Raw genomic sequence first — 23,214 nt, forward strand, 5'->3', positions numbered from 1 at the left:
GTAGCTGGCTTCTTCCTAGTTGGGATAAAACTGCAATGACGATTGTTCATTTAGATTTAAGAAATGGAAAATGAATCTTCTGTTTGTAGGGAAGATATGCCAGTCAGTGGATGTGGATCTCTTTTTCTGCAGTTTTGGGCTTATTACCGCGATCTAGATGCATTTCTTGTGCTTCTGGTTTTGTGCTTTGCTTCTATGTTGTTGTAGTTTCCCCTCCAGTGCGGGTGGAGTCAATCTCATGAAGGCATATATTGAATGTGGTCTCCTGCTTCCCACTTTTTGTCATGCCAATTGGTTGTTTCATTGACGAACCAGTTATCTACTGGACATGTATTGCACAACCAGCCAGAGCTAGCAGGAGTTGTGTGAATCAAATAGATGTAGAGAGCAAGCTTACATCCAGAAAAAGTTGAGGATTGATGACATGGTCTAAATTAAAGGACTGATGTATAATGATGTGGTAATTGGACTATGAAATTGTGGATCATCTACCTCTAGAATTCTCTATGTTTTGTTTTATGAGTTGAATTTTCTCGGTGTTGATTCTACCTCTCTGATGTGCAACATGGCGGTCCTCTTGAACGTTGTTCAGTTATGAATGATTCTGGACACCTGTGAGATACTAAGCTAATTTTTGGTCATCGGAGTTTTTCTCAGTGGAGAAGAATGATTGCAGAAATATCATACAGTTCAGAACTTGTAGGTTTATGGAAAGGTTCAGAAATTATAGATTTATGGAAAGTGGTTTACTTATGAATGCTCTCAATTAAGATGATTTTGGGTTAATGTTCAGCAGTAGGAGGATGCTTTTTTGGGTGCTGAGGATCTGAGTAGGAGTTTATGAAATTTTCTCTTGGAATCTTCTTTCCTTTCCTCTCCTTTCCGTGATCTGATCTTTTTATTGCCAATTCGTCAGTCCATTTGCACTTATTGCTTTAGGAATTGCATATTTGCCTGCAAGATAAGTCGGAAGTAGCATTCCTTGGACAGGCAATTCTTGTGTCCCCTGTTTTGGAGAAGTTCAATGGATGGTGGGGAAAACAGAGACAGGAATGATGGATGTATTGCACATTTGTATTACCTGAGGTGGTGGTATGTGGATGGAATTTCGGTAAAGGTGTTTGAGTATGTTTTGGTAAATATGTTATAACATTCTGGAGTGGTTTTTGTCTACCTCTTAGGATGGAGATCATGTAACCCTCTGATGTGTATCTTGCTGAGCCTGTTAGATAGAGGCCTTACTAGGCTATTTTTTATGTGTGGCATTGCTGCTAGGGTTTATTAGGTTACTGGGACTCCTCTCTCCATTAACTGTTTGCTTATTTAGACATAACTTTTTTCTTGTTCTTTGAAGAGAAATGGCTTGGTAACTGCAGATTCAGGTTGAAACTCTTGTTATCTCTCCACAGTACTTGGTTAGCTTATGAACCTGGTAGTTTTAGCTGATATTTGAGGTTTGAAAACTTTAACTTCCTTTTCAGCTAAAAAAAGGTTTAATTAATTATATGACTAATCAAAGTGGTATTTAGGCCAATAGAAAAAAAAGGAGAATGTTTTTAGGTGAGGTGGCATGTTGTTATCTTCTATCTCAGTCTTAAATGGAAATAAAATTTTACCTGTCTCCACCTTTCCCTTTGCACTCTCCACTTGCACACACTAACACGGAAAAAAAACACATTCTATAGAGAAAGTAGATCACTTTGTATTGAAATTTCATTTCCTTCCCTCTGTTATCAATTTTACCAGTGCTTAACTCCATCTACTGCCTCTGATAGTCTTTATTTTATATATGGTGTTTAAAGTTTCATTTATTTTACGTGATTTCATTGTTTTTGCCTGTATTATCTATTCAGATGTCGTAACAGTATATATGGTGTTTAAAGTTTCATTTATTTTACGTGATTTCATTGTTTTTGCCTGTATTATCTATTCAGATGTCTTAACAGATAAACTAGAATTTTAATTTTTATTACTAGATAAATGAAAAAGCCTTAACCCATGTTACAGGGGAATTGGATTTGAAACTGCTTAGGAAATGAGATGCTCACAAGAGATGGTTGCAGAAGTTGCCTACTTGATATTTTGAAAAAAGGCTCATTGACGTGGTGAGTTTTATGCAAGGTTTTTCTACGAAAATTTGATGGATTGCCATGATGCTGTAGGAAAGTAGAGTTTGTTACCTAGGTTTTGTTGGTTCAGAGGTGCTTTTGTTCTCTTTGATGGGCAATGGAATTAGCATTTAACTTGCCTTCTCTATTGTGAGAGGAAGCACCTTCGTTTCAGATATTCAGCTGCTCACCCCTTTCTTTATTGTGATAGTCAACTGCACTCTGCATTTTGCCAAATGAGTTTCTTAACAGGCACCAGAAGGTACAGAGGCAACTATTTTTTGAGGCAGATAATGCAGGTCTGAAGCGAACCAGGTGCTAAATTTCTTTCCTTCCACTGCGGATATAGAAGAATCGGGAGGAAGAAAATCTTTGCCGCATATTATAACATAAGCTCGCTTGATGGTTTTTTGTGGCGGACTTGTTTCGTATTTGTTTTAATGGTATGACCCAAGACGTAATTAAAACTTTCAAAACCTAGCCGCATGACAAACAATCCCAAGCCTTCTGATGAATCTATTTGTTAGCGTTTTGCAGTGATGGCGCGCTCAAATGGTCTAACTCGCAACTTTTATATTCAGAATTTTGGTCCATCGTAGGCATCTTGGCCCACTGAGCTGCCATACAATTTTTTTCTATCCAACTGAAGTAGCGTATCTCAGAGAATATGCAAGGGGATGAAGCTATGGGAGGATCTAGAACAGACGACCAAACCTGATCTGGAGAATTTTATATGCTTGATAATCGTCTTCCCTCTGATTTACCAAAGCTGAAGGAAGTTCAAGCTTTAGAGAGTCCTCGTGTGGATGACTTTTATGAGCTAATCTATTAAATCTAATATAAATATTAACTTTTTATTCATATTGGTTACGTTTAATAAGTGAAATATAAATAAAAAATATGTCAAAAAAATATTTCTATTTATCATCTCGCATTACGATCAATCAATTTTTATATAGTCACAGTTAGTATTATTCCAAGCAATAATAACCATAGGGACGTATATTCTTTTTCCAGAGTTTCTGCTCAATCTCTCCCGCGGGATTAGAAACTGTGAAGAATGGTTTTTGTGTTATCTTCTCAATCGAAATATCGAATCCATTAAATTTTATTACAAGCAACCCCAGAAAGCTCTGGTTATTCCTTAAATTTGTGCAAATTTTGAGATTTGGCATAAATAGAATGTGAAAAAAGTGTTTCCGTTTCTGTAGCCTTGCTGGTATGTGAATGGAAAGAGCAAAAACATATGATTTCCTTTCTTCTCAGTACCCACCACCACCATGATTCATTCGCCAGAGTTGCCCAGCAATCAATCGTATTGAACACTTGAAAAAAGGAATTCGCTTCTTCACTCTACAGGAGTAATGATTGTAATAAACAATGATAATTCCTTTCAACAGAGAAGAAAGGAGGAAAAAAAAAGGAAAAGAAGGATCAGAGAAGCTTCCCCAGCGGTGGTCACCTGGCGTGCATCGCGAGCGGAATCAGCTCCGACAACGGTGTGGCCACCGGAGTAAGCGCCGGCGAGTTCCTGCACATCGGGCACGTGGCATTCATCCGAAGCCACTCGTCGACGCACCCCGCGTGGAAACAGTGCTTGCACTCCGGCATTCTCCTCAACACCTCCCCGCCCGAATACTCCCCCAAGCAAATCGAGCACATGTTCGTCTCCTCCAACCCCACGCCCCCGCCTCCGCCGTACACGAACTTCGGGTATGACTCGATCGTGGCCCCGTCGAGGCCACCGACAACGACCACCACGTCGGTGTCTCGGGATCGGCCATTGTTATCGCCAGCCACGGAGGCGGATTCCGGCACCTGCGGCCCTCCGCCCTTGACACGCACGCAGGCGTAGGAGGCGAGCATGATGGTGGAGACGAGAACGAGAATGCCGACGGCGATGGCGATGCCGTAGCCAAGGCCGACGCTGCCGGCGGCCTCTGGCAGCGGAGGCGAGACAGAATTCGAAGACATATCACATGAGAGAGAGAGAGAAGAGTAAAGACTTGGAACCAGGAGCAGGTGAGAGTGTTTACGCTTTGGACGGGAATATGGGACGGAGCCACGAGATTATTAAAAGCTTTGAATTTAATGTAACGTTGTTTAATTACCGGAGTACCCCCGTCTCCGAGAACCAATGACACGTAAGACCCGGACCCGCCTCGGATTAGATGCGGGCCCATGTTTAAAAGGGTAACACCGTCAAAACACATCTTTCTGGATCTCCCATCCTTAATTCATTTAAACGAGCGAGTTTTAATTTTAATCTAAACTCGTGTTTTTAGTCCACGTCAGAGAACAAAAAAAAATTATTATCTTAATTATTAATAATCATCGCTTAATTATTATCTTGAAAAGAAAAAAACAAAATTAGGTGGCGGTTACGTTTTGGACTTTCATCGGCTCGAGGATCGAGCAAATAATTTTAATCCTACTCGTTAAATTAATTAATCAAGTAGTTAATCACCTCTGTTTACACTGACACCTCATGTATTTTTAGTCGTCCGATTGAACTAGTTAGGTGGCTGTTTACCTAAAAACTTTCAAACAGTTTAATAAATACTCCCAACCCATCTCATGTGATGGCATGGGCCAAGACGGGAAGCCCATCAGATACTAACAAGGAAGTTGTTGCCTCTAATTTTAGAATTATAATTCATTTATTTATTGTTTTATAGAGAAATTATGTAACGCAGCCTTAGCATTTTTACTATGGACTTCTTTTCATTACTCCTTTATAAATCACAAAATTAATAAATAAATATCTAATTAATATGCTTTAACCTTGTACCAATCCGTTGTAGTCTAGTTGGTTAGGATACTCGGCTCTCACCCGAGAGACCCGGGTTCAAGTCCCGGCAACGGAATGCTATTTTTTTCTTGGGTGGACTCACTAATCAAACCAGAACCCGCAGTTTTTTTAATTTTTCGCCTCTTACATGATTTATTATGCCATTCATCGTGTGGGACCATCAGCTAACTACCTCGTCCTTCTCCACGTCCTTACACGCCTCAGTTCTCGACAGTTGGATCTGACCTTCTAAATCCCCGCCGTTGGTCTGTTTTTGTGGGCTCTCTGGGCCCAACACTTCCAATGGCTTGTACGTATAAAACCATGCGCACGCCATATAATACACCAAGTTCAACACTTGTAGCCCGGTGACGAGCCAGTAATAGCACTCCAATCTCCCCTCGTTCAGGTTCCGATCCGGCAGCCAGTTCCGATCCTTGCCCGTATATTTATGCACCAGAGACACCACCAACGTATTCAAGTAGCTTCCGGCCGAAATTGCCAGCCAGAACAGCGCCGCCGCCGTGCTTCTCATGCTTTCCGGCGACTGGTCATACAGAAACTCCAGGTGCCCTACTGACATGAAGGCCTCCGCCAGTCCGTGTAGACAGTACTGCGGGACCAACCAGAAGACGCTGATGGGGATGATGGACTGCGGTTGGTGGATCAGATCGTGGGCAGAGGCCACACTCTTGCGTTTGATCTCGACCAGCGCCGAGATGACTGTGGCGAGAACGGCGATGGCCAGGCCGATGCCCATCCTCAGTAGGTACGATATGCCGGCAGGGTTTTTGGTGAAGCGGCGGACGGTGGGGACGAAGACTCGGTCGTAGAGGACGATCCCGATGAGTAAGGTGAGGATGGTGAAGATGGACATGGATGCAGGAGGGATTTGGAAGGAGCGGGTGAGGTGTCTGTCCATGCTTCGAGCTTGTTGGATAGCGAAGGTGCTCTGATGGGAGGAGGAGGCGATAAGGATCCCGACGGACCAGATGGGCAACATCCGGGTGATAGATTTGAGCTCTTCGACGCGGTGGACGGTCGAAATCTTCCAGAGATTTGGATGGCCGGATTCATAGTTGTCGCCGGGGGTGACTATGGCAGCTCGATCGAAGAACCTTCAAGCAAAGAATTACGAGAAATTCAGTGAGAGATCAGATCGATACAAGTAATTATACAGGTTGAGGTTGCTGGATCGATTGTCTGCATTCTTCAACTCACTTAAATTGATCGGTGTGGAGAAGCCTCCCTGTAGCAGAAATATTAGCGTCGAGCTCTCTGTTTTCATAGAGCAAACTCGAATCAGTCGGTCTGGTGGTTTTTCTCTTCCTAAACGCAGCAACAACCACTTGCAGCAACCGTGTCAAGGGACTGCCGCCGGGCTTTAAACACCTGTACAGAGGGTAACCGATCACGAAAGCCACAACGGAGATGGCCATGGCGATGGTCGGCAAGCCCAGTCCCCAGCCCCAACCCACGTTGTCTTGGATGTAGACGACCACAGTTAGAGCCAGCAGCGTTGCTATGCCCATACTGAAGTAGTACCAGTTGAAGTAGTTGGAGGTTTTCATAGAGCTCCGCGAGGAGTAGAGTTCGAACTGGTCGGCGCCGAATGCGACCACGCAGGGTCGGATGCCGCCAGAACCCAGGGAGGTGAAGAAGAGTGAGACGTAGAGAGCTCCCACCTGCCATGCAGAAGCTCCTAGGCATGTCTGATGGGGCGCGCATGGCGGAGGTCGAAGGGCTGGAAGGACCGCGGAAAGCGTGAGACTAATCATTCCCTGTAAAGAAGTGATTAAAGGTATGAATTGAACCAGTTTGAAAGAGTTTTGGAAGGAAATCATGCCGGAACAAAGCCTGCAAGAATAAAGCTTGCTAAGTGTACGAAGCAAGGTTTTTTTTCCTCCGATCACATCGAGACGACAAACGAGATTAAGCACTCTATTAGATAATTCCTTTTTAAGTGAAGTTGCATAGTTGCAGTCAAAGAAACTTAATTTAAATCAAAACACAGAGTTCGCGCTGAGCTTGCTTTTTTATTTCTCAAAAGAAAATTCTTTCTTGCAATCATTCCAGTGCTATTTTTCATTTATTTCTTTAAATTTTCTACTTGGAAAAGAACTTCTACTCCTGCATACTTGGAGTTTCTTTAGCTTCTTCTCAGCATGAGATGAAATGAAGAAGCTCATCCTGAATCTATCTCTGAGGAGAACACGGCTCAGAAGATGTTGGGGTAATTTCACCCTTTATCTTACCAAATTTTAACTTAATTTCTTTTCTTCTACAGAAATTTACAGGTGCAGACCATTTGACTGCTGCAAGGTGAAATTCAGCAGATATCGTGCTTAACAAAGTGAGACAGAGACATGGAAATTTAATACTGTCTACACTGACGGCTGCAAGGCCTTGTTTCTATTGGATTTCGTGTGGCTCCTTGTTTTCCCTATAAAGAATTCTAAATGCCATCACCATCCCACAGCTTGCATGTGTTGCCCGCCATTTTAGATATATGTATTGAGAAAGATGATTGAAGATATAAAATGAGAACAGCTGTCACGGAATTTGATGGGAGATCCATTACCAGTATGAACATTTTTAGTTCAGAGAAAGAGGGAAGAGATCCGAATAGAATTAATTACCAGCTGGTAAATGATGGAGCCAACAGTGATAGTCCAAAACCTTCCGGCGAATGAGTCTGCGATCACTGCTCCGACTATGGGCGTTAAGCTCGCCATTCCGGTGAAGTTGGTGAGAGTGTTGGAGGCAGGGACCAGGGCCATGTGTAGCTCTTGTGTCAGATACGTGATCATGTTGGCTTGGAAGCCGGTCGTTGCAAATCTATCGCAGAATTCATTGGCTGCACCAAAGCAAGTGCTCGTGAGAGAAGAGAAAGCTCACAGGTGAATTCTGAGCCTTTTTGGAAAAGGGTCTATTGAGAGTTCAGTTCTCTGAGATTTACAAGTTTCAGAAGCGAGAAAACGATAAAGGGAAACAAGAAATCGATAGCTGATCACACTAAGACATTAGAACAAGCGATCCAATAGCAGCAGAATCTGTAGACTTGATATGTTAAATAGATAATCCAGCTACTATGATCGGCATTGTTCTGAATCCAAAAAAGAAACCCAGAAAAGGAAACAAGTGCATCAGTTACTGATCACATGACGGCAAAAAGAATAAGCACTAGTTCTGAAGCAGTAAAATCTGTAGACATGATCCATTAGATAAAAAACCGACCTAAAATAAACGGTATTGTTCTGAATCCTCCGACCTTCTTCTTCTTCTCCTCCTCTTTTCCATCTTGAGCCATGTTCTGCCAGACACCTGCGGAAAAAAAGAGAGAATACACATATATAAGGCTGGATGCAGGCAGCGGAGGCGAGATAGCTGAGGGATGGGCCGCGTTTTATTTCTTTATGTCGTATGGATACAATGCATGATGCAAACTTATCGATATGTCCATAAGAACAGCAAAGTGTTTCTTATAATATCTTGATTTGGTAACTAAACAATAGCGATAAAACTGTGCTTGGCGCAGTCCAGACTTCAGTCTTCACGAGTGTTACTTTTCCTGCCCAGAGTCCAAATTGCGAATACTTCTGCCCAGAAAGATAGCTTTTCGATTTTCGAAATCTCACATTCTTGAAGCAGTAAAGAGTTACGATCAGTGAACACATTAATGATTTTAAGGTTATGATCGGCTGATGAAAAACACCAGAACAAGTTCTACTACATGGGGGAATCAGGATTTCAACCCTGCGATCGGCACCCATGGATCTGCTTGGGTATCATCCCGACATTGCTTTCTCTTTCTTCTTGGTGGTCAAATTTCATTGAAAAAGTGACGGAACCGTCTCCATATATATATAATAATGCAGATACCTTACTGATAATTCCCAGCTAGGCTGTTCATGTTACATCGTTTTCTTCTTTACATTTTCTTCTGCATTTTCGTATCTGTTGGTATATATGTTTATTGCGCATTATGTTCCCTTCCTCACAAATCAGATTTGGAGAGATCGCCAAGAACAAACTCTGATTCAAAGATCTTGGAGTACCGCTTGTTACAGTTAAAATATGTGATGAAATATGCAGCTTTGCAGCTTACAGAGAAAGAGAACAAACCAAACGATGAGAGAGAAATCGGTTTCGAAGGGAGCTATGAACAAGTGAGGAAGCCTAAAAGGCGGAAGCAAACTAAAAGCAAAATTAATCTGAAATTCGGTTCACAGGTCACCAAACATGTCTTGCCAAGTTTGGTCTACCTTAGCGGAGTAGATGACAGAAAAGAACTGCAGGCGCAGGAGTTCTCAGGATCCCATGTAATTTGCTAAAAAAGGAGCAAGGAAGAATCCAATGCTTCCTTGATTGATGAGAAGAAAATAAAAAGTAAACAATGAATCCACGAGAAAGCAGGGACCCATTGTAGACGGCTGCAGCTGAACCTGGACCGCATAAGGTCTCGTGAGAAACCTTTCGATGAGCACAAACTTCACTGAAGCGAATCTACCGCTCGGTATCACTCTCATTTGGCCACTTCTCCACCGTCATAAATGGAAAGGAAAATCCTGAGAAACCGCCCTCTGCCCGTGAACGCAAGAGGTCGACTGGAGAAACACTGGTTCCACAGTGTATTGCCAAGAATTTCAAGATTTCGACAAGGAAACCGTAGTGAGGTTTCGTTTTCAGTGGGAAGGTAAACGTCGAACATAGAGATCAAGAAACAGATTCCCAGTCCCTTTTCCTTGTTCTTTTTCTTCCATTGCTGTTTAGCTTGCGTAAGGAATGACGTAGAGAGTCAAATAAAACAGACAATCAGCAACGGAGTTCACACTGAACTCACCTTTCCAAGGCTTCAGTCAGTCTAGTTTTGTTAACTTCTCCATCGTCATCTCTCTCTGGGTAGGAAAATTTTCAAACTTGTCTCGCTATGTTTTATTTTCTTTATCCCTGATTCGTCAGTATCAAATCCCTTGATTAAGGGAATACCCAAAATATTTTATTGGTGAAGAAGGCTCGTGCTTGGTAGATCAAAGACCGGATTCATCGTGGTTCTGGTAATCTAATGAGATGATTATCCACAAGATTTAAAAGATAAGTGAAAGGCCTAGACTCTGGATATATGGACAGTGTATACATATAAGACTTTTCACCTTTTTTTGAAAAAAAATATAGAAAAGTAATCAACTTGAAATATATCTGCACCCTATCTGTCAAAATTCAGGAAAACACTAGAAATCCAATAGTAGAATATAAGTGTAGACTGCAGAAAAGTTGTAGTTTTCAGTATATATAGGCAACAGAAGAGGAGCACTTTTTTTCCTCTTTTTTTTTTGTAATGGTGAGAGCTTTTATTGGTTGACAGACGAAAATACAAGGTAGAGTACAGTCAAAGAATACAACTGCAATCAGAAGAAAAGCCTTACTCTACATAACTCTGCAATCAGGCATACATCCCAATCTTAAGTACCATGTTCAATGTTAAATTGTTTGGATACCCAATCAGTTTGACAGTGCCAAACATTACAAAAAATTGTGCAATATAACTCTCCCATGAAGGCAGTAACTTTTGCAGGCCTCACCAACATTCAATAAATCAGAGAGGAAAAAATACTTATTGGGGTGGGCTGACCTCCACAACAAAGTGTTGGAAAGTCTTCCATCTTAATAGCTACTTATTCTCACAATGAACTAATCAAGTAACCTAGACTGCCACAACCTCAAAGCAGAAACTTGCTCTGCCTAAAAACCTCAAGGAGTCTAGTTTACAAGAGATCGAAAAAACCCTGCCCACAAGACCAATGGCATCACTGTTTTTCTGAGGCATGGCCATGCTCTGACAAGGTACTTCAGTCATCAATTTTATTATGTACTCTGTCACTAAAAAGACAAATGCTCATTACCAGAAGCAACAGACAGAGATTATGAACAAATTTAAAACACTAAAGACATGGTATCAGCAAAAATTTCAACCAAACTGATTTTCTGCATGTAAATATGAACATTAAATTAAACCCAGAATAAAAATATCTACAAGAAACAGCAACCCATCTCACTGATTCAAAATTTTGAGGTCCATTACTTGGAACAGAACCACCAGTCGGATTAAACCTCATGAATGACTATGGGTACAACAAAAACAATTAGGAAGGAAAAATAAAAACAATATGAAGTATGTCATGCTAGGAGGAGCCTGGACACTGAGAAGTCTGTCAGATGGGGAATAAACAATCATACTCTTTATCTTAGTTAAAATCTCGGAGTCTTTTCTTCAGCGTGTCCATAGACTTCTTCCGGGCAGTTTGCTTTGTATTCCTGCTTGAAAGGCTTCCAAACAGCCTATCAGGTGAATCCTTAAATTTCTCACAAATACTGGCAACTTTCTTATAGTCCAAAGCATTGTAGTTCCTCTCTCGGATCACTGGATTCATGAAATTCTCTGGCTGATTGCTCAACAAAAGATTGACCAGTTGTCGTGCCTCCATAAAACAATCCTTCAGACTCCCCTCCTGAATTTCAGTCAATCCGGTGCCATGGAACTTTTCATCAGCAAAATGCTCTAGCAATTTTAAATCATTATCAATTCCCATTACAGCACTAACGCTAAATCTCTTCACATTATCATTTAGAAAAGCTGTGACAATCAAATTTGAGATGTGGTCTAATGCCCCACTTGCCACCTTGAACAAAGCATCCAAAGGCAATATCTGTAGAGATGTGGATACAAGGGTGTCAAGGTAAATTATAACTTCATTTATGTATTCATTGGCACTCTGTGGAGCCTCTTCTGCTGTCCAATTAACATTATCAGTGAGGGCCATGAAGTCTGACACTTTTGAATTCACCAGATTTAGCAATGCATGATAGGCTGCATCCTGTGAAGTTTTAAGCACTGCACGAGCATTTAAATTGGAATGGGGCCGTTCAGCCAAGCGTGCAGGGATACCACAAAGTTGAGCCACCTGACGAAGAAAGAAATCACAAGCCTGCTCAAGAACTGACAAATTAGCAGCAATCTGCATAGCTTGTGACACACCTGTTGTACCACTATATATTGTTTTCAATAAAGCCTCATTCAGCACATCAATCAGGAGTTTGTCTAAGTATTTCCTGGACACATCATAAACATTCATGTGACCCCCATAAGACAAATAGCTAACTGAATCCTCAATGAAGGACCTAACAATGCGACACACACCTGGAACAGAGGTAGAGAAGGGGGCAATATATGGGAAAGCTGGCATTATGTCAGAAGTTTGGAGATGAAAGGATAGAACATTCATATTATACTCGTACTCTTTCCTCATCACCATTTGTTCATACGTGTCATTTCCTAGAACATCAATTATTTGTTTCTGGCATTCTTCCAGAAGGAGCTCATGGTATTTGTCGCGGCTATTATCAAGAACTTCAAGTAAAGGGGTCACTTGATACCCATACCTCCTAAGTGTTGCACCAAGAAGAGTGACATAATCCTTGATTAGAAGAAGATGACTAGCTGTATCCATACGAGAAAAGTTCTCCTCCAAAACAGATGTCATTTTTGCTAGAGCAGTATCCCATATAGTTTCTACCTGACTGGCGGACAACAACCCTCCAGCAGTCCTCAGAACCCGATCCTCAACTATGAAGTATCCAGCAATCTGAGCGAAAAAGGTTTGATGGGATTCAAGGAAGGGTTGCGTTGAAGATATTTCCCAGTCAGACTTTAACTGTAATAATCGGTTTTTATAGTAGTATTCACGAAACTGATCCTGAATTCCAAGGCACGTGTGGATATGATGAGCTCGATACACGGGCGTCAGATCAAATTTTAGGACTGAATCTTCCTCAAACTCATCAATGTCTAATGAGTACACACAATCTCCTAATCCTGAACGGCTTTGTTCCTCAGCCTCACGTTGACGGACTCGCATTTCTTCATCTCTTTGGCGTGCTGACGCAGCTTGTCCTATGGCCAGCTGCCCAATTTCTCTGGCAGTGCTCCTTATATGAACAAGCCAATCATTGAACTCACTGCATACTTTCTTCTCGATATATGATTTTATGTCTGGTATTTGCTGCTCAATTAACTTTTTCAGGGATTTTACAGGCACACTTTGCAGATAATCCTTCTCAATGAGATCCAAGGTCTTCAGGGCAGGATAAAATTTGCCTTCGGAAATATGATGGTTGCACTTAACACATAGGTTCACAATACGAAAGCAAACTTTGGACATCTGTATAGCCTCGGTTATGTTTTTCTTGATTGAATATGACTCGATGAGCTCCTCAAGCTTCAAAAGAAGAGAACTTCCAACTTCTTGGAGTCGAAAATTCTCACTTTGAAGAGCATTTTTTATCTCATCAGCATCCACAAGAACACCTCGGAGTTCATCGACAGCAACAATGAAATCCTCATAATGAAGTTTACACAAATCTTCAATCTCTACTTCCTTTTTCTTCACAACATTCTTTAGCTGGTGCAAGAGAGTCTCAGGTTTCCCCACTTCAAAAGCATGACGAACCAGAGGGCCCAAATCCTCCCCATTACCGATTGAAGTAAAAAGGACCAATTCATCTCCTCCGATCCCTTCTCCATTCTCTGCAGCATTTCTCCTCTTGGGTTTTGCTTGCATTTTTTATGTTCAAGCCTAGCAAGGAAAAATGTGTATCAATACAATTTACAAGAGCATCAAATCATATTTCCCGATCACAGAATTAAAGTGGCAGAAGAAACTCAAGCCTCTCAACAGGTATACATTACTTCAAAAGAAAAAGGAAAGAAAAAGAAAATAGTTATAGTTGTAGGTTCATCTCTAAACCTCTGAAGAAGTTCATCATGGAGAATCCTTTTGAACTCGTTTCTGGATTTCTTAAACAAGCAAGACGACTTTTACAACAAACTGAAGAGATCGAAAAGATGGAAGAACATGAAAACCCAACAAAGTAAACAATTAATAAGAATATCTTAGTTCAAGGCCTCTTTCCAAGAAAAATACTCGAAGTGACATCCCAAACAGGATTTTTGGATAACTATCCAAAGGAAGAAAAAATCCGAACAACGAAAATACACAGCTTCCATGTTCCACAAGGCAAGAAGAAGATTTCTAAGAGTAGCTTGAAGCCCAAATTGAGACTGTTTCGTTCCGTAAATAGAACACCTTCACGAAAACAACTAAACACTTAATGGCCACAGGACAAATGAAATCCAGTCTCATTTATGATCCAATTTTTTTTAAAAAAAGGATATTTACACGAATCGGCTTCATAAAGAAAGACGCTTTCACTAAACAACAAGAGACCACAAAGCAACACAACAGAACATGAACGTCCTTCGATACCGACCCATTTCATAAAACCACGAAACGATTCGAACGGATTCCCAATTCCACCCGAAAAGCTGCAGTACTCTACTTTCCAATCAACACAACCGAACCAAACACCAAAGAAAAAAACGGAAGCCAGGAGTTGTCCTACCCACAAGTGTTCGAAGAAGCGCCCTCCTCCTTGGCAGGAACAGCCGGAACCTGGAAACAAAACACAGAAATGGAAAAGCAGAAAACGAAGGAAGTCTCTCGCTGTCTCACTCTCTCTTCTTCCTTGTTCTTGTCGAAAGAGCAGCAGAGGAAGGACGGCTCCCCTCGCCGTTCCCAATGATTGTGATGGTTGTATTTTTTTTCCCGTTTTTTAATGTTTCTGGGCTCGAGGCTCTCTTTTGAATCTAGCTTAAGCAACTGGGAGGTGATTATAAATCACCTTTCTACTTTTTTACAAACTACAGAGCGACTAAAACGAGGATGTCCGGCATCCGTGGCAGCATAGTTGAGATAGAGATAACCCCATTATTAGTTGCGAAGAAGACTGCTTCAGCCCAGCCTCTCATCCTGCGGCGTAAAACATTCCAACATCTCTTTCTCAAATCTCAATCCTTCTCCCCTCAGTTGCTGTAATTCTACCCTTTTCATCTGACATCTGTTTACGGACTCCCCCTTACAAAATCAAATATAATCCAAAATAAACCGTATTTTCTAATGTGTATGATTAAATTGATCCTAATTAGTTTGAGATAAGATGTTACTGTCCCGTGTTGATTTGATGAAAACATTATCGTTCTTACTCTGGAAACGTATTTCCCATTTTTTCCTGTTTAATCCGTAAGGAGATGACAATTATTTGCTGAAATGAGCATTCTAGTGGGAAATTATACACAGGGCTTGGCTAAAATAATTTTTGAAAATATGATAAAAATAGAAACTGGCTTATCTATTTTTAAACTAGCGGACAGACTCGTCTAATCGACGAACTACTTGTAATCTTGGGTGAAGTTTCAATATAAAACTGATACAAATAAATTTCAAATTTTTACGTGGATAAAAACAAAATAAGTACTTCAAGATTAGGATTAGCACAAAAAAATCGAGGTGATTTAAATTCTTATCTTCAGAACAACTCCTGGGATTTATATAGAAATTGAATTAAGAGAATTTTGAAGGCCGTTTCTTACCCAAAACGCCTGGAGATTACGAGAGTTGATGACTAGAACGAAATCTGTTGATGACAACAGTCGACTTCTTGGAGAAAATCAATACTCAGCCAGTTAATAAATGAAGAATATTACAAAACCTTAACGGAAAAAAATAAAATCAGAACCAGTTGCTTCAGTGAAGGAGAAAAAGCATTCGCTCAAAAGAATCAGTTCAGGTCTCCGTGGAAGACAAAAAGCTTAAACTGACGTAGATGTAGATGAATCCCCCAAGCATAGGCCACTGCCAAAGTCGCAGTCGCCTCGCCTCAAATCAAACGTCTTCTTCCTCCGGCCTCTACCCCGCAGATCTCATTTTTCAAGCCTTGAAAACGTCAGTCGCAGAAGTAGTCAATAACAAGGTGTCAAAAAATGCGCACCAGGTTTCGGAAAAAGCAGCGTAGAATCAAAACGCTTCTAACCCAAGTTTCCTCCTCGAGTGACGAACTTTGAGATCCAGTCCGGTGCTTCTCGCACGCGGCGCGCGTTAGCTCTAATCAGTACCATTTCGCTAACGCGTGCCTTAGAAGTTGCAGGGAACGATCGAAGCGTACAGAAGCAGACGCGCTGTAGGAGCGGTCCTTCCGTTATTTCCTGCGCATTCTAGCACTCTGAGCAGACGCAACCGGCTCGGCTCAAAACTTCTGGCAGGTCGGACCCGCGGTTCCACTCCCCTGTCCGGCACTCGTACACCAGAACCAAACCGTCCTTGAGACCTCTCTCGCTCCGCCCGCTCCGCCTCAACAGATCGTCGATGGACCCCACCACCTGCACCAGCGCCACACTCTCCCCCACCCCTACGCAGCAAAACCTCACCGTCCCGTCCAGCCTAACCTGCGCTGGCACCGGCGGCGACGTTAACCTGCACCACTCCCCGAACCCCGGCCCCGACCTCCGCCCGTCGCACCTCCAGAACGACAGCTCCACCGCGTGGCTCGCCAGCACGTACACGTACCCACCGGCTGCGCAGGCCGCCACCACGCAGCCTCCGTTTGGCACGTGCCTGCTCCTCAACCACGCGCGCGTCTCCACGTCGTATAGGTCCATGGAGCTGGCGTACATGTGCGCCTCTCCTCGCGGGCACTCCGTCCGGCTACCGTTGCCGATTTTCAACCCGCCGATCACGTAAAAGACGCTCTCCACCGCCGCGCCAATGCAGCCATACCTATTCTTCGGAGCCTCCGACACCACGCGCCACGTATCGCTCCCCGGATCGTACTCTTCCACGGCGGCAGTGCGGGAGCCGCCAGCGACGTAGATTTTACCCGTGACGGCGGCGGCCGCGAACTTCTTCCGTGGGTGGAACATCGGAGCTCTCGGCGCGACGATCTCCGACCAGATGTCGTAGCGCATCGAAGCGTTCCGTCCTAGGACATAGATGGAGGAGTCCAAGGCGACGAGACGCGCGTGGGAGAGTGACGATGCCTCGAGGCCTTCCGCCGGTGCAGCGCCGGTGAAGAGAACGGTTTTCCAAGGCCGACCGGGTTCGAAGCGGTGAGACGCAGATAAGACGCCGAAATCGGAAACAGCGACGGCGTAGAGGGTTGGGCGGAGGAGGTCATTGGCGCGACGCAGAGAGTAGAATGCCGTGGAAGTGACAAACTGAGACCAGCGGCGGCAGACGAGCGCGACTGACGGAAGGGACGAGGAAGTAACTCTGGACAGACATTCGAGCAGTAGATCGTCGGGGAGGGAGGAGATAGAGGCGCATTTCAGATTATGATTTTCGGGCGAGACATTATCGGCAGTCCGGGAGATTAGACTTGCTTTACGGCGGGTTTCCTGGTGGGGATTGGGCAGGCAGGATTTGACGAGCCATGAGAAAGATCGAGAGTTACAAGCCTCGGTCGAGACCATGGAGGAAGCAGGAAGACAACGGAGGCAAGAGAGAGAGAGCTAATAAGATATCCTCAGAGAAGGCGTTATTTAAAATCAAGGTCAATCGAGAAGAATCAATGCAGACTCTGTTGTCGGAAAGGACATAAAGCCGTCAAGGTGGAAGATGAAAGCTTAACAAAAACGAGAAGATTCCTTCAACAAATTTGGTTATAATTGATATGGGCCGCTTACCATTGCTTAGAAAATTATTAATAGTGGGAAGAGGTGGGAGTGGTGATGGTTGGTTCTGCCACTGCTGCACGTGAAGGAGCCGGAAAGTGCAGAAAAAAGGCCAAGATTTGGTCCCTCGTTCTCGTTGTTGCCATGTGACGTTTCTTTCGAGGCTCGACGGTGTCTCTGGGAAACAACAAAAGACTATCCGACAGGCGAGAGGGGAGAGAGTCTCTCTCTCTTTTGTTGCTTTCAGAAACCGTCTGACTCGTCGCCTTCTTTTGTGGCAGATGGAGGATTTATCTTTTCCTTTGCTTTGGCTCTTCCGGATCGCAACGACAACGACAACAAAAGCGTTTGATTTGAATAGCGCTTTGGGTATCTGGATTGAAGGGAGCCGTCGTCGTTCAGGTTTGGATCCTTTTTCACCAACTGTAAATGTTTAAGATAATTCAGGTTTGCTCTTACTTATTGACTGAATTTTAAGAATAGAAAGCTGTTAATGGAAGAAATTGAACGAATCCAAACTCCGTCAATCAAGTCCTTCAATTAAAAACAATAACTTTCCGATTCGGTGAGATAACAATCTAGCTCTCTTCCTGTCTCTGAACGCCCGACAATGACTTGCTTTAAGCAGTAATGAGACTGAGACTGAAAATGAAAGAAAAAGCTCAGTAATGAGAGTTTGAGCTTCTGGGTTCTCCAGGGAGTGGCCTGGGATTGGAAGATAAGATTACCGATACAATTCCCCATTAAGAAAATCTTGCTTTTAATCAAATCGAAAAGATGACTATCGCTTATTAAGCTATGAAAGAAGATGTGAAATCGATTCAATTATTGAGAGCTACAGAAAAGTAATCCCGTCTTTTTATAGTGGGCGTACTTTTGATTGAACAGTTTTGAGTTCGAAACTATTATCGTTTAATCTCAGTAGATTGATTGCAAAGGATCATACTTCTGAACCGAATTTATTAGCATTCAGTCTCAGAACGGCGGCCATGGATAAAGAATTAAAAGCAGATAATGAAACTAATGCTCTTCAGTCATGCTTTTCTTTTTCTGGTAAATATCACAAGTCTGTAATCACTGATCCTTCTCTAAAAACATTAGTGTAGGAACGTCCATCACTATATATAAGCTGAAAACATTAGTGAGATTAAATCAAGCTGATTTCTTCTGAACTCTTCCAGCTCATTTTTCTCAATTACAACGTCTACAAACCCATCAATGTTGATAACATCATACGAGTTCGGAAGATCGTATATTATTGGTTTGCTAAGCAAAACTTCCCTCTCTCTCTCTCTCTCTCTCTCTCTTGATATTTCCTCCGAAGAAGTTGCCTCTTAAGTTCCAAATCTCATACAATGCCAATAAACAGTTTGCAACCACTTGAGAAGACAACAACATAAGCAATAGGTTGAGTATTGAAAGACAAAATACATCATAAATGTTTAATTCCATTGTGAGGATGAGAACCACCATATGTGGATCATGAGTTTAAGAAAGATCACTCATTAAAAAATATTAATTATCATCTGTATGATAAAAAACATGGGAAACAATGAAGTAGTGTAACATTTTTTGCAATTAATTCCTGGAAAGGGCACGAAAAGGGCCTTGCTGTTATTTTTTTCTTCTTCCGGTGTCTCTCTCTCTTTATATATGAGTTGGGCCAGAACTGGGAGAGGGAGGAGGTCTCTGCAATTGTAGAAAGGTTGAGTTTGACGCCCTGACCTCACCTGCCCTATCCCAAATCCGAATAGTAAGTCTTCGGAGAGGAAAACCATGGCTTGAACACGAGCTTCACAAATCTACACCATCTTTGGGGTTTCCTGCAGACTGGGGTAACTTCAATTCTAGAATAATTTGACTAAGGAATTACCCTGCATTTGTCAAGAAGATTAAGTCATGCCCATCCTCAGAAGAAAGAGATTTAAGTAGTTACCTGGTTAAGGGCTGGACTCAAGAAAATCATCAACAGAACTTATGCATAATTCCCATATTCAAAATTTCAGACGAACTGGTTTTTTTCTCTCAAAGGGGCATAGTTGAAATGGTTTCAATTTTTCGAGTTAATATAAGCCATTATATATCTTTTTGCTGCCTCTACATACTATTCTCATTATCCAAAATGCCATCATGTGTATGTTACTTCCCCAAGCTCTCGAAGGCAGTCCAAACAAAATGTATATTTTTTTTTGAGAGCATTGAGAAGAAGAATACACAGACACACAATGTAGAAAGCAACCAAAATATTTAAGGATAAAATAATAGGAGAGGAGTTTTACCTGTAAAGAAAACAACCTGTGAAGTGCAACAAGATCTAACTAGCATCTGAGAGGGTTGCCTGAAAGATGCCACTCATTACTTTCGTTATGCACCACTCCTTTACAGAGCAAAGTTCTTGAAGACTGATAGGTAACGTGTCCTCTTGGAATAGTTAAGTTAAGCAGGTAACAGATTTGGTTGTAGGAGAGAGAGATTGTCAAGCTTGTTAGACCGTAGGTGGAGAGTTAACAGGAGTTGAAGCTTGTTATATGTTGGCATAAAAAGAAGCACCTAACTGCAACAGCTCAAATTTAAAATTTGGAGAAACGGAGCGGTGGAGGAGAGTTAACAGGAGTCGAAGCTTGTTATATGTTGGCATAAAAAGAAGCACCTTACTGCAACAGCTCAAATTTAAATTTTGGAGAAATGAAGCGGCACGTCGACCTCCTGGGAAGCACCGGAAGAATGGGCAGATCAATTGATAGGTTTACAATGTTGGGGAGAATATATTTCCCCTTACTTGATCTGAGAAGCGGACAGTGGGAGATGCTTAAATCTGTTAGCAAGGTGGGAAGCCCATCTGGGAAAGATGACAACTCGTAACAGTTCTCAATCTCCAATTTTCTAAGGACAGTTAGGGGTTGCAGCAATCCATCTGGGAGGGTTTTTAGTCCATCAATTTGAGATATCTTTAAAGTGGAAAGAGAGGTTAGGTAAGGCAATGAGTTCTGTATTATGCTCTCTTTGCACTCATGCAACTGTAAAACTTCCAGAGAGGGTAATGGAGGAAGTGCAGTAAGTTCATCACATACAAGCAACCTTAACTTCTTCAAATTGTTGAAGCCAACTTGCAATTCCTTTAATTTTGGACAAAAAGATATGCTTAAATCATTGAGGGAATGAAAATCACTTTCTCTACCAGCACACCAGTCCTCCAAATTAGGCATGTCCTCCACCTCCAGTTTCCTTAGAGAGGGAAATGCTCCATCACCAACGTTCCCGCAGAATTCAAGCCCCACATGTTTTACTCCATCAATCCGTTTTATAACCAAGTAAATGAGAGAGGGCAACTTCCCTAGTGGCGGCAAGGTATCACATCTGTTACAGTTCATAAGCTGAACATACACAAGACAGGAGAATGATGTGAATCCTAACCAATTTGGAAACCGAACACCTGCATAATTCTCCAAAATTAGATGCTTCAGGTTTTGGCAAGGAGGTTGAAGGGCTTCGAGCAACTCAGCATCAACAGTTCCATCTCGCAAGCTTAACAATGTAGAACCGTTCCATTGCAATTGCAAGTGCTTTATGTGCTGCTTACTCATTAGATTTGCTACATGTGCCTCTTCAACACTAGAAACATTATCAATGTCTGAAATGTTCAGTTCTCCATGGAGATCAAAAAGATCCTTCAGCTCTCCAATTCCCCGTCCAGGCTCTTTTCCAACTGGATAATATTTCAATTTTTGGAGACAAGTTAATCTGCCAATTCCTGGTGGGAAGGATTTTCTTAAAAGCTCCGAATCTACTTTGAGATTTCTCAGTTTAATTAGGTTTACCATGTCTTTTGGCAGCTCACATAGCCCATAGCAACCTTTGATATTTAGTCTCTCAAGATTATAGAGCATGCAAACAGAGTCTGGTAGCTTCTTTATATTAAGATGTTGGAGATTGAGAGATCGTAGGTTAATTAGTTTTCCAATGTTTGCAGGTAGCTCAACCAGTTCTGTGCATCCAAGGTCTAGAACTTGCAACTCCTCCAAGTAGCAGATAGAATCAGGCAAAACATGTATCATAGTCCCATAGATACTGAGATGTCGCATACTACAAAAACTTTTCATGTCACTTGGTAAGTGAATAAGGTATTCACAGTGGGCAAGCAGAAGAGACTGAAGATGGTGCAGCTGACAAATGGAATCTGGTAGCTTCTGTAAAGGAGTTTCAGAGAGGTTGAGGTACCTTAGATGTTTCAAGTTGCCAATTGAGTCTGGAATATGAGTTATTTGACTAAACCTTAAATCCAAAACACGCAAACATTTCATATTTTGAAGCAACGACTGTAGTACTGAATCCCTCATTATTTCTTCTCCCCAAAATGTACGTAATCCCTTAATTTCACATAAATAATCAAGTACCGATTGATCTAGATAAGTCAACGAAAGATGTCTTGTCATTTCTGTATGACTATGTACTATAGATTCAGACATCAATTGAAAGCAGAGGCTTCCTGATAGGAATTGTGCCAAATCATGAATAAGATCATGCATAACATAATCAAGCCAATTTTTTTGAAAGAAAGATCTAGCCAATAAATCCTCAAAATAATCATTTCCGATGTCTTCTAACGGTTTCCTTCCATCGGGTCGAATAAAACCTTCAGCCATCCAGAATTGAACAAGTTCATCCTTGCTAAAAATACATCCTTTAGGAAATAGGGAGCAATAAGTAAAACAACGCTTTAGATGTGGAGGCAGAAGAAGATAACTTAGTTTTAAGGCAGGTAGAATGTCATCCTTGCCTTGTGGTAAGTACCACAACTCACTTTCTAGTATGCTGTCCCACTTATCTTCCTTCATAGTGCATAGCAATCCTGCTAGTGTCTTTGCAGCTAGAGGCAAGCCCTTGCACTTCTCAACAATTTCTCCTTGGATTTCGGCCAGTTTTTTCTGCCCTTCACCAGATACACGTTGTTTGATTAAACTCCAACAATCTTCATCCTGTAAACATTCCAATCGATACACTGAAGTGGCATCCATAATCCGTGAAACACTTTCACTCCGAGTGGTTACAATAATTTTACTTTCTTTCATCCCAACTCGAAAAGGATGTTTTAGGCAATCCCAGTCCCCAAAGCACTCTGTCCATACATCATCTAATACAAGCAAAAACTTCTTACCTGCCAGCAATTTTTGAAGATAACGTTGCATAGGGTCCAAGTCCAACAGATCATATTTGGCATTTGTAATCGATTCAATTATTGATCTTGTCACTCTTTTAGCATCAAATTCATGGGAGACAAACACCCATATTTGTAGATCAAAACATTCCTTCACCCTTTGGTCATTGTAAGCAAGCTGAGCAAGGGTAGTCTTCCCAAGGCCACCCATGCCAAATATGGTAATAACAGATATATTATTATTTATAGGGTCATTAGATAGCAGTAAAGAAATCACCGTCTCTTTATCCATGTCTCTCCCGAAAACACTGTCTTCATCTACTAAGGAAGTCGTTTCTGGCCTTGCTTTCATTTCGAGGGTTCTACCTCCAACGCCCTCTCTTAACCGAAGGTCATTCCCAGCATCAATTATGTCATCTAGCTTCTCCAAAACATCCTCTATTTTGGACGCCATCTCGCGTCTGAAGTTAATGTTTTCAAGATCATCTACAACTTTGTCAAGCCAAAAGGATGGTGAGAAATTGCCTACCTCATCTTTGCCACTTTTGTTTCTTTGCTTCAATTGCAACCGAAGCAGTTCTATGTTCATAGCGTCGAC

General features: G+C 42.0%; 5 protein-coding genes, 1 long non-coding RNA gene and 1 other non-coding gene across 8 annotated transcripts; 2 read left to right on the forward strand and 5 right to left on the reverse strand.

The window, feature by feature from the left end:
* Positions 1-2,000: 2,000 nt before the first annotated feature.
* LOC137960583 (uncharacterized) lies at positions 2,001-2,969 on the forward strand. 2 transcript variants are annotated; one of them, XR_011114187.1, is made up of 2 exons: positions 2,001-2,551; positions 2,636-2,969. It is a non-coding gene; the product is annotated as an uncharacterized lncRNA (long non-coding RNA). The 2 variants fall into 2 exon arrangements; XR_011114188.1 differs by having other exon boundaries at positions 2,646-2,969.
* Positions 2,970-3,168: 199 nt separating this feature from the next.
* Positions 3,169-4,139, reverse strand: LOC137959121 (putative RING-H2 finger protein ATL69). The gene is made up of 2 exons (XM_068806430.1): positions 3,571-4,139; positions 3,169-3,461 (listed from the first exon to the last, which is right to left on the reverse strand). The coding sequence occupies exons 1-2, from the start codon at positions 4,080-4,082 to the stop codon at positions 3,371-3,373; spliced, it is 603 nt and encodes a 200-aa protein (XP_068662531.1). The 5' UTR covers positions 4,083-4,139; the 3' UTR covers positions 3,169-3,370.
* Positions 4,140-4,902: 763 nt separating this feature from the next.
* Positions 4,903-4,975, forward strand: TRNAE-CUC (transfer RNA glutamic acid (anticodon CUC)). The gene has a single exon. It is a non-coding gene; the product is annotated as a tRNA-Glu (tRNA).
* A 68-nt stretch (positions 4,976-5,043) lies between these two features.
* LOC137959120 (protein NRT1/ PTR FAMILY 3.1-like) lies at positions 5,044-8,209 on the reverse strand. The gene is made up of 4 exons (XM_068806429.1): positions 8,137-8,209; positions 7,539-7,756; positions 6,121-6,680; positions 5,044-6,017 (listed from the first exon to the last, which is right to left on the reverse strand). Exons 1-4 carry the CDS (start codon positions 8,207-8,209, stop codon positions 5,081-5,083), a joined length of 1,788 nt encoding a protein of 595 aa, XP_068662530.1. The 3' UTR covers positions 5,044-5,080.
* A 2,717-nt stretch (positions 8,210-10,926) lies between these two features.
* LOC137959119 (exocyst complex component SEC15A) lies at positions 10,927-14,558 on the reverse strand. Its single transcript, XM_068806428.1, has 2 exons — positions 14,359-14,558; positions 10,927-13,532 (listed from the first exon to the last, which is right to left on the reverse strand). The coding sequence occupies exon 2, from the start codon at positions 13,515-13,517 to the stop codon at positions 11,145-11,147; it is 2,373 nt and encodes a 790-aa protein (XP_068662529.1). The 5' UTR covers positions 13,518-13,532; positions 14,359-14,558; the 3' UTR covers positions 10,927-11,144.
* An 887-nt stretch (positions 14,559-15,445) lies between these two features.
* Positions 15,446-17,426, reverse strand: LOC137960585 (F-box/kelch-repeat protein At5g26960-like). Its single transcript, XM_068808239.1, has one exon. It carries the CDS (start codon positions 17,258-17,260, stop codon positions 16,007-16,009), a length of 1,254 nt encoding a protein of 417 aa, XP_068664340.1. The 5' UTR covers positions 17,261-17,426; the 3' UTR covers positions 15,446-16,006.
* Positions 17,427-18,830: 1,404 nt separating this feature from the next.
* On the reverse strand, positions 18,831-23,136 carry LOC137960584 (putative disease resistance RPP13-like protein 1). The gene is made up of 2 exons (XM_068808238.1): positions 19,741-23,136; positions 18,831-19,335 (listed from the first exon to the last, which is right to left on the reverse strand). Exon 1 carries the CDS (start codon positions 23,068-23,070, stop codon positions 20,113-20,115), a length of 2,958 nt encoding a protein of 985 aa, XP_068664339.1. The 5' UTR covers positions 23,071-23,136; the 3' UTR covers positions 18,831-19,335; positions 19,741-20,112.
* Positions 23,137-23,214: the final 78 nt, after the last annotated feature.

This window comes from Aristolochia californica, unplaced genomic scaffold, assembly GCF_029961685.1.
Source record: "Aristolochia californica isolate CCGP_79_NKW_82.1479 unplaced genomic scaffold, dmAriCali1.0.hap1 SCAF_3, whole genome shotgun sequence".
Taxonomy (NCBI): Eukaryota; Viridiplantae; Streptophyta; class Magnoliopsida; order Piperales; family Aristolochiaceae; genus Aristolochia; species Aristolochia californica.